The 13213-nt window shown below is 46.4% G+C and overlaps 1 protein-coding gene across 2 annotated transcripts in view; it reads right to left on the reverse strand.

The window, feature by feature from the left end:
• Positions 1 to 13213, reverse strand: part of DERA (deoxyribose-phosphate aldolase) — a 68237-nt gene that overhangs the window by 40247 nt on the left and 14777 nt on the right. Inside the window, exons 2-5 of one of the 2 annotated variants that reach the window (XM_080914307.1) lie at positions 7214 to 7311; positions 5833 to 5980; positions 4457 to 4552; positions 2217 to 2351 (exon numbers count right to left, since the gene is read on the reverse strand). In XM_080914307.1, coding sequence (XP_080770433.1) covers positions 2217 to 2351; positions 4457 to 4552; positions 5833 to 5980; positions 7214 to 7311 — 477 coding nt within the window. The remainder of the gene's footprint in view (positions 1 to 2216; positions 2352 to 4456; positions 4553 to 5832; positions 5981 to 7213; positions 7312 to 13213) is intronic. The other variant, XM_080914308.1, reaches the window with a different exon arrangement.

Genomic DNA, 13213 nt, shown 5'->3' on the forward strand with positions numbered 1-13213 from the left:
GGCAGCAAGAAGACACATGTAGGTCCGCTTCTGATGTGCTCTGCAAAGTGTAACAGGTAATCGTTCCTGTCCACTTGCTGGGATCTAGAATCACTCTAGAAACCTCAAGAGTGGGTCACTGAGCAGAGACCCACCCTGGATGTGGGGAACACTATCCGTGATGGACCGTGAGCCAAGCCAGGCCCTTCCTTCTTTAAGAGGCTTTCATTGGGTGTTAGGCTGCAGTGATGAGAAAAATCAAACAATCCCCGAAGTACCTCCCAAAACTCATGGAAGGGAGGGCCGAAGGCAGGACACTCAGCAGCCTGCTGGGCACGCCCACCAGCAAATCCCACAGAAATAATGATTCTTAATCAGAGAACCCCTAGTATAAAAACAGATGCTGAATAACAAAATGTATAATCCCGCTGAGAATCAAAATTATGGCAAAAGACTGCAGCGGGAAGAGGCTTAAGCCACTGCTGGCTTCTATTTAGAAATAAATTTCTAACATTAAATGTTCCTTTTCTATTTGGTTTGGGTCAAGAGGTTATTAACACCATAAGAAAAGTTCATGGAAAAGTATGGTGTAGGACAAAAAAATAATGTGCTATATTTTGCGGAAATGCCTACTTTGGGGAAATTATTATCTTAAAAACAGCACTTCCTAAGTCTGCTAAGGATAGCCAATTACATCAAACCCCATCTCCTATTGGATTTTATTTTTCAATTAATAAAACTTGAGAGACAAGGAGACAAGTTAAAATATAATCTGCACATCTCTGTCTTCACCTGCTTGTAAAAGACAAGGAATTTGCATCTGGATTTATTTTAAAAATGCATATTTACGTTATCCACAACTCTGAAATTGTTACTGAAATGTGTGAAGGCTGGATCTTCAAAAGCCGCCTTAGACAAGGGAGTGTCCCTGCCGCAGTGGTAGACGCACACAGTTCAGAACTGGAAGATGGGACTGGTCCAGGTCTCTGCCTGCTGACTGAATTCTTGTTACATTGTAACTAAACAGAAACAGTTCCCAGGGACCGCACATGTTTGACAGAAAAAGGTTTACAGATATGTTCTCAACCCTAGTTTCCATATCTGCAGCAGAGGCTAACACGGATCAACGTAAAGGTCTGAAAGGGCTCAGCGGAAGGTTCCAGAAATAAACGATTCACAGGTGAGACCCCTTGCTGTCCACAGTGTTAGGTTCACACTGCTCTGAGTCACTGAAGCCACTGCAATGATCAGACTGACACGTCTCAGCCAACAGCGACACACGGGCCAGGAAGAAGGCTAGCGGGTTGAGAATGCCAAAAGCCAAGCCTGGTCACCTGAGTTTGATCCCCAGGCCACACTCGAAGGAAAGAGGCCAGCTTCCAAAATCCACAGCCATGCCCTGGCAGATATGAGTCCTGCCCTCCATATACACGCAAATAAACCAATGAATTAAGAGACCCTCCATATTAAAAATATGTGTTTTATTTGATATGGACATCTATTAAGAAACAATACATATTATCTGGGCATTAATTTAGTTTCCTCTAAACTGTTAAACTACTTGCCGCGCTAACTTTTTCAGAGAGCTCTGTATTTATTTGTTATTAACGTCCTCATCTTTAGGATGTAAAAAACATATAAGAACAGGTAAAGCTCATTTGACCGTTTCGCACCTCACTATAAAACGGCATCCTGTTACTGGAACAGACTCTGTCTATCACAGCCTGACAGGGCAGTTAGACACCAACCCTACAGATGGGTATGCAAAACGCTTAAGGAAGCAAAAACACACTTAGTAAGCTTACAACGGTACACATCCTCAAAGTCCACAGAGATTCGTGTGAAATAGGGTGACCTCCCCCAACATCCTAGAGTAAACCTTGCTTAGAGGCCTTGCCTGGAGTGATTGATGTACCGAATAACAAAACAGTACAGAACAGTAGGAACTCTTCCAAATCAGAAGCAAATGAATAATTTTAAACCGGGCTTACTGCTCAGGATGACTGTGCATCTAACTACACACAGGGACGGAACATGTTCCTGCAGACAGAGAGGGGCCTAGGCTTACAAGGGAATGGAGAGGAGCACTCTTAACCGTGTTTCCTCTGACCATGCTTGTGACCTGGAACTTGATTCCTAAGCCATGCTGTGTCCCTTTCAAATCCCCCCCCCACGCGCTCCTGCCATGACCCACCAGGAAGGGCTGGGGCTCCCTGGGAGCAAGGACCTGCACCCACCTTCCCACTGGCCAGTCAGCACTAAGGTCCTGTTAATGACCACGTCGATTTCAGTTGCTCCATCCTCCACTGCCAGTCTGACCTCTTCCAGTCGAGTCTTTAGATGAGTCTGTCCAGCCGGAAAGCCAGTGGCCACTGGGAGAGATTTCAGAGAAAGAAAGCAGGGAGAGAGAGATGATGGGGGGGGGGGGACAAATTTCATTGGTTAGTTCGTAACTATGGCATTTAGGTATGAGCCTTGAATGGTACTTAAATAGTACTCAAGCCACACAGGACGAAGTTGGAACGGCAGGATGTGAGGGCACGTATGTTTTCAGGGAAGTGATAACATGAAGCACGTGTCACTACAGGAAAGGGGCAAGAACACACGAGAGAAAAGAGAACGAATACATACGGGTCTGAAAACCAGAACTGTTTTCCATTCACCCCATCCCTGATTCCACACACGGTCTGTTGACTTTTCCGACAGTGATAACTCCTCAGGGCTTCTACCACAGGCCAAACACATCGCCCTGTTTTGTAAGTGACGGGCTGAACGTCCTGAGATGGTGAAGAAACTAAGTCTACAGGGACACAGCTTCAAATATGTTGGGAGCCCTGTCAGAGAGGCTATGTACAGACGGATACATGGAGAGATGGCTCAGTGGTTAAAAGCGATGGCTGCTCTTGGGAAGGACCCAACTTGGGCTGCTAGCACCCACACCGAGGGTCAGATGCTTCCTCCTGGCAACTGTGCGCACACAGAGGACTTGAGGCAGAACCCATGCAAGCACAAATATGTGTGCGTAAAAAGTAAATCTCATAGCACACTGATGAAATGAGTAGTTAATCTTTACAAACTGCCTTTTCTTTATTTCTTTCCTTTCTTTTCCCTTCCTCTTCTTCTCAAGACATGATCTTTCCATGTAGCCCAGGCTGGCCTTAAACTAGCAGTAATCCTCCCCCCGGCCTCCCGAGTGCTGGAATCGAAGGCATGTCCCACCACACCTGGCTCAGACTGTTTATTTAAAGCACCAGGATATTCTTGTAGCCTTTTAAAAACTAGAATCTAATACTATCTGTCTTCCGTGTATCCATCCATCCATCTGTCCACCCACAGACACATGCTTTAGGGGGCTTTTCTTTATAGTCTGTTTATTTTGCATTTACTTGTTTAATGTGTGTGTGTGTGAGAGAGAGAGAGAGAGAGAGAGAGAGAGAGAGAGAGAGAGAGAGAGAGAGAGAGACATGAGGTCAGAAGACAACTAGGGGAGTTGGCTGTCTCCTTCCCCCCGTGTAGGCTTCAGGGGTCTGACTCAGGTAGCCAGCCTTAGCAAGAGGCGTCTTAATCTCATTAATGGCCCTTCTGAGTTTTAGGGCTCTGATTTTCACCCTAGCATATTCTGTACTTCCTAGGTTTCTGGGGGCTTTTGTTGTTGTTGCTGTTGTTGTTTCTGACATCAGCTAACTTACCACCTTGAGGTTGAACGTGCCACGCTCTGTTTAGAACGGCCCGGAGCTACCACTGTCTTCAGAATACAGCCCATGCCACCCGCCATCAGTATCCTGCCCAGCTTCCCCTCCCAGCTTCCCCTCCCACGGCTGCCTGTGCGTGAATGGAAGCCTCCCATTCCCTGGTCCATTCCTGTGTCTTTCCGTACACTGGTTCCTGTGTGACTGTCACCCTCACTGCCCAGTGCACCCATCACCTCTGCTGGGGTGCATCCCTACTGTGCAGCCCTGGCCTTGGCTGAGGGAAGCATTCCCAGCTCAGTACCTTACGCACATACATGCTATGGAGTGCAGACGTGTGTGTGTCTGTGTGTGTGTGTGTGTGTGTGTGTGTGTTTGTGATACCATGACTATAAAAGTCAGGATTTTCTTATAAAAACCTTTAAAAACCAAGACAAGGTTATACTTTTAGGACTCAATATGTCGAGGTTCGGGGTTGGTGCTTTTCGTCTGCTTGTTTTTGAGATCTCACTATGCTGTCCAGACTGGCCTCAAACTCAACAGTCCTCCCCCTGAGCTCCTGAAGTGGTGGGACTCTGTATGTGTGACATCATGTATAAATGACATCTACATAAGCTCACCTCGTAAATTCAGCACACATTAAAATCACAAATCGACGCAACTGAATCTGTGAAACGAATGCAATCCAAGTAGAAACTTATAGGGGATATTCCATGTCAACTAAGCTAAAAAGAAAAACTTCAGATATGTTGCAAAATAACAAGAGTAAAAGCCACCAAGTGTCTTACCTGATGCCACAGGGATGGTGCAGCCCGCAGCCTTCAGTGCCTTCACGGCATCGCATACCCGGGCGGGATAAACACAGACCGCAGCCGTGGTGATGCCTGTGTGGGGAGAACACAGCAGCCTGCTTTACCTGGCCGAGAGCAAGTGAGAGGGACAAATACTTGCTCCACGTGGTTGCAGCGAAGGGGAAGAGACGGGTGTTTGTGGTTTAGTTCTATGGCCCTGGGGGTGGAGACCAGGGCTGTGTGCACTCATCACTAAGTTACATCTCTAGTTCTAATAAGGGAATGTTCTAGTATCAACGGGAAAGACATGAAATGACACTTTTCAAAAGCCATGGAGTCACTTTGGTCTACTGAAAGCTCTGTGATGTTGTCGGTGATGCCTGCGCTGGGCTAGCTCAGTGCCTTCTCCTATGTGCATAGCAGCTGGGCATGGCCGAGCCAGGAAGCATATATCTACATAGAGAATATTTGCCACCCCAAAACTAGCTCAACAAGTAACTACACCTGTGTCCCTGGCAATACATCCTGGACCCCAGGTCTTGGTTTTTCTCACTTAAAAAATAGATACTACCACCACTTCTGACACCCACCTGTCATCCCACCTGACACACCACCTGTTATCCCACCTGACACCCCACCTGACACACCACATACCACTCCTGACACCCCACCTGATGCCCCAAATGATGCCCCACCTGACACCCCCACCTGACACTCCCACCTGACACCCCACCTGACACCCCACCTGACACCTCACCTGTCATCCCACCTGATGCCCCACCTGACACCCCACATGATACCCCACCTGACACCCCACCACTACCAGCCCATCTCCTCCATGTTTCAAGTTTGAAAGCTCAAAACTCAGGGCAACCTTTTATCAGTTTCTCTTACGTACACTAAGAGAATGATAGGAGGTGGTTTTTTTGTTTGTTTGTGTGTTTTTGTTTGTATGTGTGTTTGTTTTGATTTGTTTTAAATTCTAACCTAACCCTCAGTACTTCCCATTTGCATTTTATTTGCAGATGCATTTTTTTTGACTTCGTAGGTGATGTGCTCATTAAGTGACGAGGTCAAGCTTTCCCCTCATGGCTAGGGAACCAGAGCCTGTAGTTCAGAGCCACTAGACAGAAAAGATCACAAACTGAAGAACTAAAGAGACTCTCCACCAACAACTTCAATTCATAGATGCAAAACCTGACCTGAAAACAGGGCTTGCAATCCCCTTAGCTTTTGAAAGAGGAATCTCAGTGGCCTGTCTGCAGACATGGAAGCAGAGAGGGACCAAGGATCACTTCCACACACCATCAGGGAAGCATCAAGGAATCAGTGCTGTGAGCAGCTAAGCCCAGGGGCACTGTGCCCAGCCTCACCTTTGTCCTGCATATTTAAAGCTTTTAAGAGGTCTTCCCGGATTGGATACTTGGCTTTGTAACAGAGCCGTTGGACGTTGGAAAATGTGTCATCACCAGAAAGCGTAGTGAGGTCTATAAAGGTGACAGCTTTCAGGAGCCACGCAGCCTTGAAGAGAAGGAGAAACCAGAGTAACCAAAAAGAAGATGCACCTTGAGCCCGGTTAGAGAAGAGAAAAACGAGAGACAAACGGGAGTGGGAACAGCCGGGCCAATGCTACCACAAGCCTTCTCTGATACAGGGTTTGAGTGGAGCACAGAAACGGCCGCCAGAGGCCAGCAAGATGGCTCAGCAGGAAAAGGAGCTTGCTGCCAAGCCTGAAGACCTGCGTTCTATCCCGGGAGAACACATGCTAGAAGGAGAAAACCAACTCCTACAAGTTGTCCTCTACTTCCGTGTGTGTTCTAGGGTGCACATAGCATACAACACATATACACACGCACACACGCACACACACACACACACACGCACACACACACACACACATACATATGGACACACAGAAACAATTTAAATATTAAATCATTTTTAAAAGAATGGCAGTCAAGATGAGCATTAGCCGGAATAGGACTAAAGAGCAGACTTGGTCTATTCTTTTTTTCTCAGACATTCCAGTGGAAGCCTCCACCAGCTCTTGCTACTTCTCACCTTTGCAGCAACAAAAGTGGGGATGTGAGAAATAACATGAGTTTTACTAAAACAACCCTCAGATTCTCTAACTCATTCTAAAAGAAAAGTTTCCCTTTATCGTTTCAGCCAGGATGGGCAAATGGGACATGCCACTTTACAAACCTTTGTCACCCTGTTCTGCCTCTCGTGAAATGAACCCCAAAAGTCCTTTTAGGCCTGCATAGCACAGTGGTGCACCCAAGAATGTGCTGATTGGAAGTAGGCCACCAAACATCATTTTGGGGCTTTTGAAAAGCGATTTATGAAAAGAAATAGTATGGTAAATTCTCCTACCTCAGGCCTCAACAGTGGACACACCAGGTATAGATGTTTATGGCTTTAAAATTACAATGGAAGACAGCCGAAGAGAGCAGTCTAGGAAGCTGAATAAATGTGTTGGGGAAACGTGCCATTTAATTCGCTCATGAATAAAGATGCCTCGGACTCATTTGCGGTTTGGCCACTCAAGAGCGATACGATTCCTAACTTGTTTGGATGAACGCGTCATCTTTCTCCAACCCATCACCATCACCTATGAATTATTAAAATAAGCCGGGGACAGCTGCAATCCTTTAAGTCTAGATTCATCTTGAGGGAAACTCAATACTGTGGCCTTGAGGGGTGGGGCGCGCACGGTGAGGCACGGGACGGAATGCTCAGGAGAACCCGTACCTGCCATTCCTTCTTCACGCTTCTGCGGGCCTGGATCTGCTCGGCCCGCCTCAGCACGGCCGCATGGTTCACTTGAACTTTGGAGATCCAGCTAAGATCTGCAAAGGAAAGTGCGGCACGTTAAGTCTTAAGAGTCCCACTGTCACCTCTGGTCCTTCTTTAAGACATGTGGGTTTGGGAGCAGCAGGACGACTCAGTAAAGTGTTCGCTGAATGCCTGATGCCCTGAGTTCAAGCTCTAGGACCAATATATTGGTGGGAAAAGGCAAATCATTCCATAAAGTTGCCCTTTGACCTGCACACACACTGTGATGTGAATGAGCCTGAAAAAAAAAAAAAGATACACATACACAAAACAATAATAAATGTATGTTTAAAGTCATGCAAGGTACACTTTCTGCAAAATCAAAGTGTCTCTGGAAACTACGAGAAGCTGTATTGATTAATTACACACATAAGCACAGCAGTGGGTGTGCCCTTCTCCCTGAGCACACACGTCTCACCTCTGACAGAGAAGACTTATTTGGGAGTGTCTAGTCCAGGAGAGCACATGATTAATAAATACTTAAGTGAATTGGTGAATACTTAAAGGCATCTTTGATCACTACCCACTCGCTGACAAGATTAATGTCTGCAAGACGCTGATGTGATACACCCTGTCAAAAGAGCATCTTTCAGAAGGCACTATGGGCCACAGTACAGCAGGCATTCAAACCCAGGAGAGGAAAAATCAAATCCCACCCGAAGCTGCAAGAGACGTATCTCTGGCACTTCTGCTTCAGTGTGCCCCAGCCTCTGTTGTCAGTTTTGTGGGTTAGCCTGGCTAGACACAGCCAGTTGGCCTCCGTGGAGAGTCAGCTAGCTCTCTGGAAGTCATAGTACTCAGATGCATCTCTACCACAGAACGTGGATAGGATTTCTGAGCAGAGGTGGAACTTCTTCTCCTCCTTAGTTCAATGGGCACCATGGTCTCACCCTTGTGAGTCCAGGGTCTGATGCCCTTGACCGTTGACTCCACCAACGGGGCCTACAGGTAAGCTAGATGTACATCCAGTTACCTACTGCTGGAGCTGACCTCATTTCTACATCACGGTCCCTCCCCACGGTCTTAAAAATGAGTCTTAAAGGACAATGCTGGGCAGAGTCTAACCATTAGGAAATCTGTGTCCATCCCATGACTCTCGGATATTCATGAGAACTGCTGAATGCAGACCGTGTGGTGGATCAGCCACAGGAACTGGCTCTCACTAACTACTTATTGGAAAGGACCTAGGGAAGAGGATCCACTCTGGCACACAGTCTCGAGTCTGTGTATTTAGAAATAACGGCATTCCACTGGGGTCGTCTAACAAAGGAAAAGTGTTCACCTTGTTTGTAGTCAACCAGGAAGCAGAGAAAGCATAACTCAGAAAAGGACCAGAGGTTGTTGTGATGGCTCAGAGGGTAAGGATATGCTTGCTACGAACCCTGACAACCAGAGCTCAATCCCTGATACACACATGGTGGAAGAGGAGGATATACTCTGGAGATATGTCCTCTGACTTCTAAAGATAGCTATGTGGACATAGACACACACACGAGTGCACACACACATGCGTGCACACACACACACACACACACACACACCAGTCAAAGAAAGGAAGAGAAAAAGAGCGGACCACAGAGGGATGCTATGCTGCCAGTGACCTACTTCTTCCAGAGAGATCCACCTGTCATTGATTTCATCATATGAATTATGAGTCCATCAAGGGGTTCGTTCATTCATTCATTCATTCATTCATTCATTCATTCGGTCAGAGACTTCGTGATCTACCTACTTCTGGAGATACCCTCACAGACATGTGCAGAGCTGTTCTTTATCAATCCTATTACACTAATACCCACAACTGAGCATCACACTAATTACTAACACAATCCTAAAGAATCTGCTCATCACAAAGATGAGCTCTGGGACCACCAGGACAATTAGTAGGTCTTCATCAAAACTACTCCCCTCCCCCCACTTCCAAATTTGTGGATTCCTACAAGTATCGGTATTAACGGTATAGAAACTCAAAACTTAGGTGGGAATGAGTAACAGGAGTACTATTATCCAATATCACTAAAGTAGGAACCATGTCCGAATGGTGATTTTTTTTTTATTTCTGATTAAATTATTTTGTTAGCTGAAATCATTTAATAAAACAGATTTTCAACATTTCCACCCATCTGTTCTGCTCCTTAAAATATCACTTTGTCTTGCTTTTTCCGAAGCCAACTCAAGAGAAAACAGATGGCCTGGGTCACGCAGCCTCTTGCCCCTTCTTCCTACCAAAGACGGGAAGTGGATTCAAGAAAAAGTCCCGGACAGTAGGATTACAGAGATCAGGATGCACACAAGTCTTAAGATCTAGAAGAACCTACCTCTACCCAAATGTCGGGGAGGCTTAAAAAAATAAAAAATGAAAAACCTGGTCAATTGACCAGTACTACAGGTGACTACTCAGTTCATGGTAAAGACCATTTTAGGCACAGTGGAGGTAAGGGAGCCAAAATCGCAAAGTTCACGGCCAAGAAGCTGAAGCCAGCCAACCCAGGGTTCTTCCCTCAAAGTTCCTCCATCTTCTCCACTCTTCAGACCTGCTCAAGTTCTGCTGGTGGTGGGGACCCTTAAACAAGCCCCAAGAGTCAACCAACCAATCTCTGGGCTCTCCGCTAGGCATTTGCCTTTCCCTCCCTCAAACACTGGGCCTCAGTGTCCCGAAACAACCAGCAGTTTCCTGAGCTGGTATTTTATGTTGTGTCTGGATCGAGTGTCCTGTTTCTTCCTTCTGCCCAGAGCATCCTTCCTTAGCGTGTATGAACGATGAACCCTATACACAAAGACTCGTTTCAGGAACTGAGGACACAGCTAAGTCGGCCTAAGTCCTTAACTAGTAGGCAGAAAGCCCACAAAACTAGCCACAGTGATTACATTTGTAATTCTAGAGTGTGGAGAACAGAAGTGTAGAAGGTCATCTTCAGACAAAAGTGCAGATTCACCGAAGGCCTTGGCAACAGAGGAGACCAGTCTCATAAAGGAAAAAAGAGAGGAGGGAAGTGGTGTGGAGGGGAGGGGAGGGGAGAGGAGGGGCTGTCCCTTTCTCTGGAAATCCTTTCCAAGTATGTGGTCTGTTCTTCAAGGTGACTTTGGCAGCTGCTTTCAGTCCCACCCCTTCACTTGAAATAACACTGACAAAGTTAAACACAAAGCACCTCCCAATGGGTCTTTAAAATCCCAAGCAAAGTATGCAACACAGGGTGACATTCAAGTAAGAGGAGGGCTTCTCCAAGTCCAGAAGCCTTCTTATCTTAGCCTCCCAAGGTCACAAATGACTTTGGATCTGCAGAAGAGAAAAATGGCAAGCACCCAGATGGATGCTTGGGGCACAGTCTCCTTAAAAAGTCCCCTCCAATGCACTGCACGGCTAATGTTGGAACCCAGGCGGCTGGTGCCTCTAGCTACAGGTCCCCGTGAAACGTCCACTGGAGAATGTAACAGGAATTACCTCTCCCCCATATCAGCTTTGGCTGCTAAAAATATCATTAATGGTCATAAAATTACCCAGCCCCATATTTAATCCAGCCACAGAATTTGCCTCTGTGACCTCCCACGGCAATGAATTACATAAGTGACTATCTCGTTTTATTAGCACTCCATTTGCTACTCTTTAATTCCGTCAAATAACCCTTGTTCTCATATTATAGGGTCTGGGGAAAAGGAAGGTCTGATTGGCCTTTGTTATGTCCTTCATAACTTTTAATATTTCATTCAAGTACCCTTTAGCGTCTCCTTGCCAGGAGAAGCGAGTCTAATACACACTCTCATCAGGACCATAGAATCTTCTGCTTCGGAGGCCAAAAGGGGTTTCAAGTTCACGCATCTCCGGGGAGAACAGACACGAAACCATAATTAGAAGGCAGCAAATCCTCCGATGAAGAAAACCCCACTGTTCCTCTCAGATGGTCACACTGGTGACGTTCAGGCCCCACTGTCGGTTATTAATTTGTTCTCAAATGCGTGTCCCTTATTTTATTTTGCTGGCTCGGCACAGTGAACGCAGGGATGTTTGAACCTCACTGGCATTTTGTTTCTGTTTGTTTGGGGGTCCTTCACATAATCCCCAACCCACACGAAGTGAAAAAAAAAAAAAAAAAAAAAAAACCCAGACAAGATGAGAAACATGTCGACTTGGCCTTTGTTCAAAAATGAATCATGATGGTTTCAGCTTTTTCTTTCTTTTTTTTTTTTTTTTTTGACAGGGCACCCTCCAAAAGTAGAGTAAATAAAATACTAAATTGCCCATATTCTTTTAATTCTAAGTGTTCCACCTGCCTCTGGTGCTGCCTCCAAGCCCATTGCTTGCTGATGTGCACTTGCATATTTTAATTCAGTCCCTGACCCAGTTTATTCCCCTGCTGCCTGTGATTTCAGTACTGTTTGTTTTCGAGTCTAGCATGCGTCTTCCCAGGAGCCAGCCACACCCTCCCAGTGTCTGGGTGTTCACCGGTAAACAGCTCACCAGTAAACGCTAGGACGCTACTGTGCTTCTCAGTCACTGAGGGCGGTAGTGTGGGTCATGGTCCCGTCTCATCGGCCGACCTTCACCTTGGAAAAGGCTGGCTAGAAACAGAGACACCAGGATGCTTCTGCTAATGTCAAACTCAACTTGCACGGTAACTGAGAGGATGTCCCCTTGCCTAGTTTCTATCCCCAAAATACAGAAATCAGGAACTACCCTGTGAGCCCATCCTTAGCTGAGGGCAGGTGAGATTCATCAGGAGCTTTCTTCCAAGAGTTCCCCACCCATCAGACTTGGGGGCAGTGTTCCAGGGCACCTGTGGACTTTCTGAGAGCTAGGCAGATATACCCCTCCTCTCCTGTTAATCTGCTCCTAAGGATCCAGATATTAAGAACCCAAACCCCACAACCAAGCAGCCCAGACGGACCTTTCTAACAGCTTCTCTCTTTGTACCTAACCTCAAATTTCTATCGAACACACGTTCACCTACAGATGTCAATCCAAATCTGGTGAGGAATAAATCTGTATCTCCCTCAAACACTCACAACTCAGACAGCTGGTACCACGCCAAAAACTGACTCTGCGAAAGGTTCTGCCTCTGTGGCAATCTTGTCTGTCCTCTTCTATTAAGCTGGCATTTCTGGTATGTTTTGCAACAGTACTTAAATGGGCTCTAACACCTTCAGGATATCATCGAAGTACAAGTTAGCCTGGGGCCATATAACCCAAGGTAAGGACAGTCTTGCACCCTGCTCTGCCTGGCAGCATCAAGTCTTGAGCTTAGAGTTTTCCCACCCCCCTTCATCCCCCACTCACCCCTGAGAACTCGTCTTCCTAGCCACCCCCAGCTGTTGCTGCTCTGCCCATTCAATCCATCAGCTGTTAACAGGAGGGTGATCTGAGCAGTGAAAAAAATAAATAAAACCTCGTCTCCTGGCTGGCATTTCCCTTACAGTTCTTGGGCTGGCCACTTCAGATCCAGTTGTTCCTAGGGTCCTTAATATCGCTCATTCAGTGACCACCCCAGAGTCTGCAGCAGACAGAACCACAGCCCCTGAGTAGAATGGGGATCACACCCCAGAGCCTGTGAACAAACACGGATATTTACAATACGATTCATAACAATTGCAAGCTTACAATTACAAAGTAGCAGTGAAAATAATTTTATGCTTTGGGGAAATCACCACAACATGAGGAACCGTGTTCAAGGATCACACTAGGAAGATTAAGAACCACTGATTTAGCACGTCCAGAGTTCAGGTACTGTGTAATGATGTGAGAAACACACCCTAACCAGGCACAACTAGGCTGTGTGCCGCCCCAAAGAAACACAGGAAAGCTGTGGACGAGAGGAAGGCTGGAAAAGCGCACTATCCGACAACTTACATGGGGAAAAAGAATCAATGCGTTCGACCGGCATTTCCCCGGCCAGTTCTGAAAGACCCCCTGGACTGGGGAAA

The sequence above is a fragment of the Micromys minutus genome (assembly GCF_963924665.1).
Source record: "Micromys minutus genome assembly, chromosome: 3".
NCBI classification, from domain to species: Eukaryota; Metazoa; Chordata; class Mammalia; order Rodentia; family Muridae; genus Micromys; species Micromys minutus.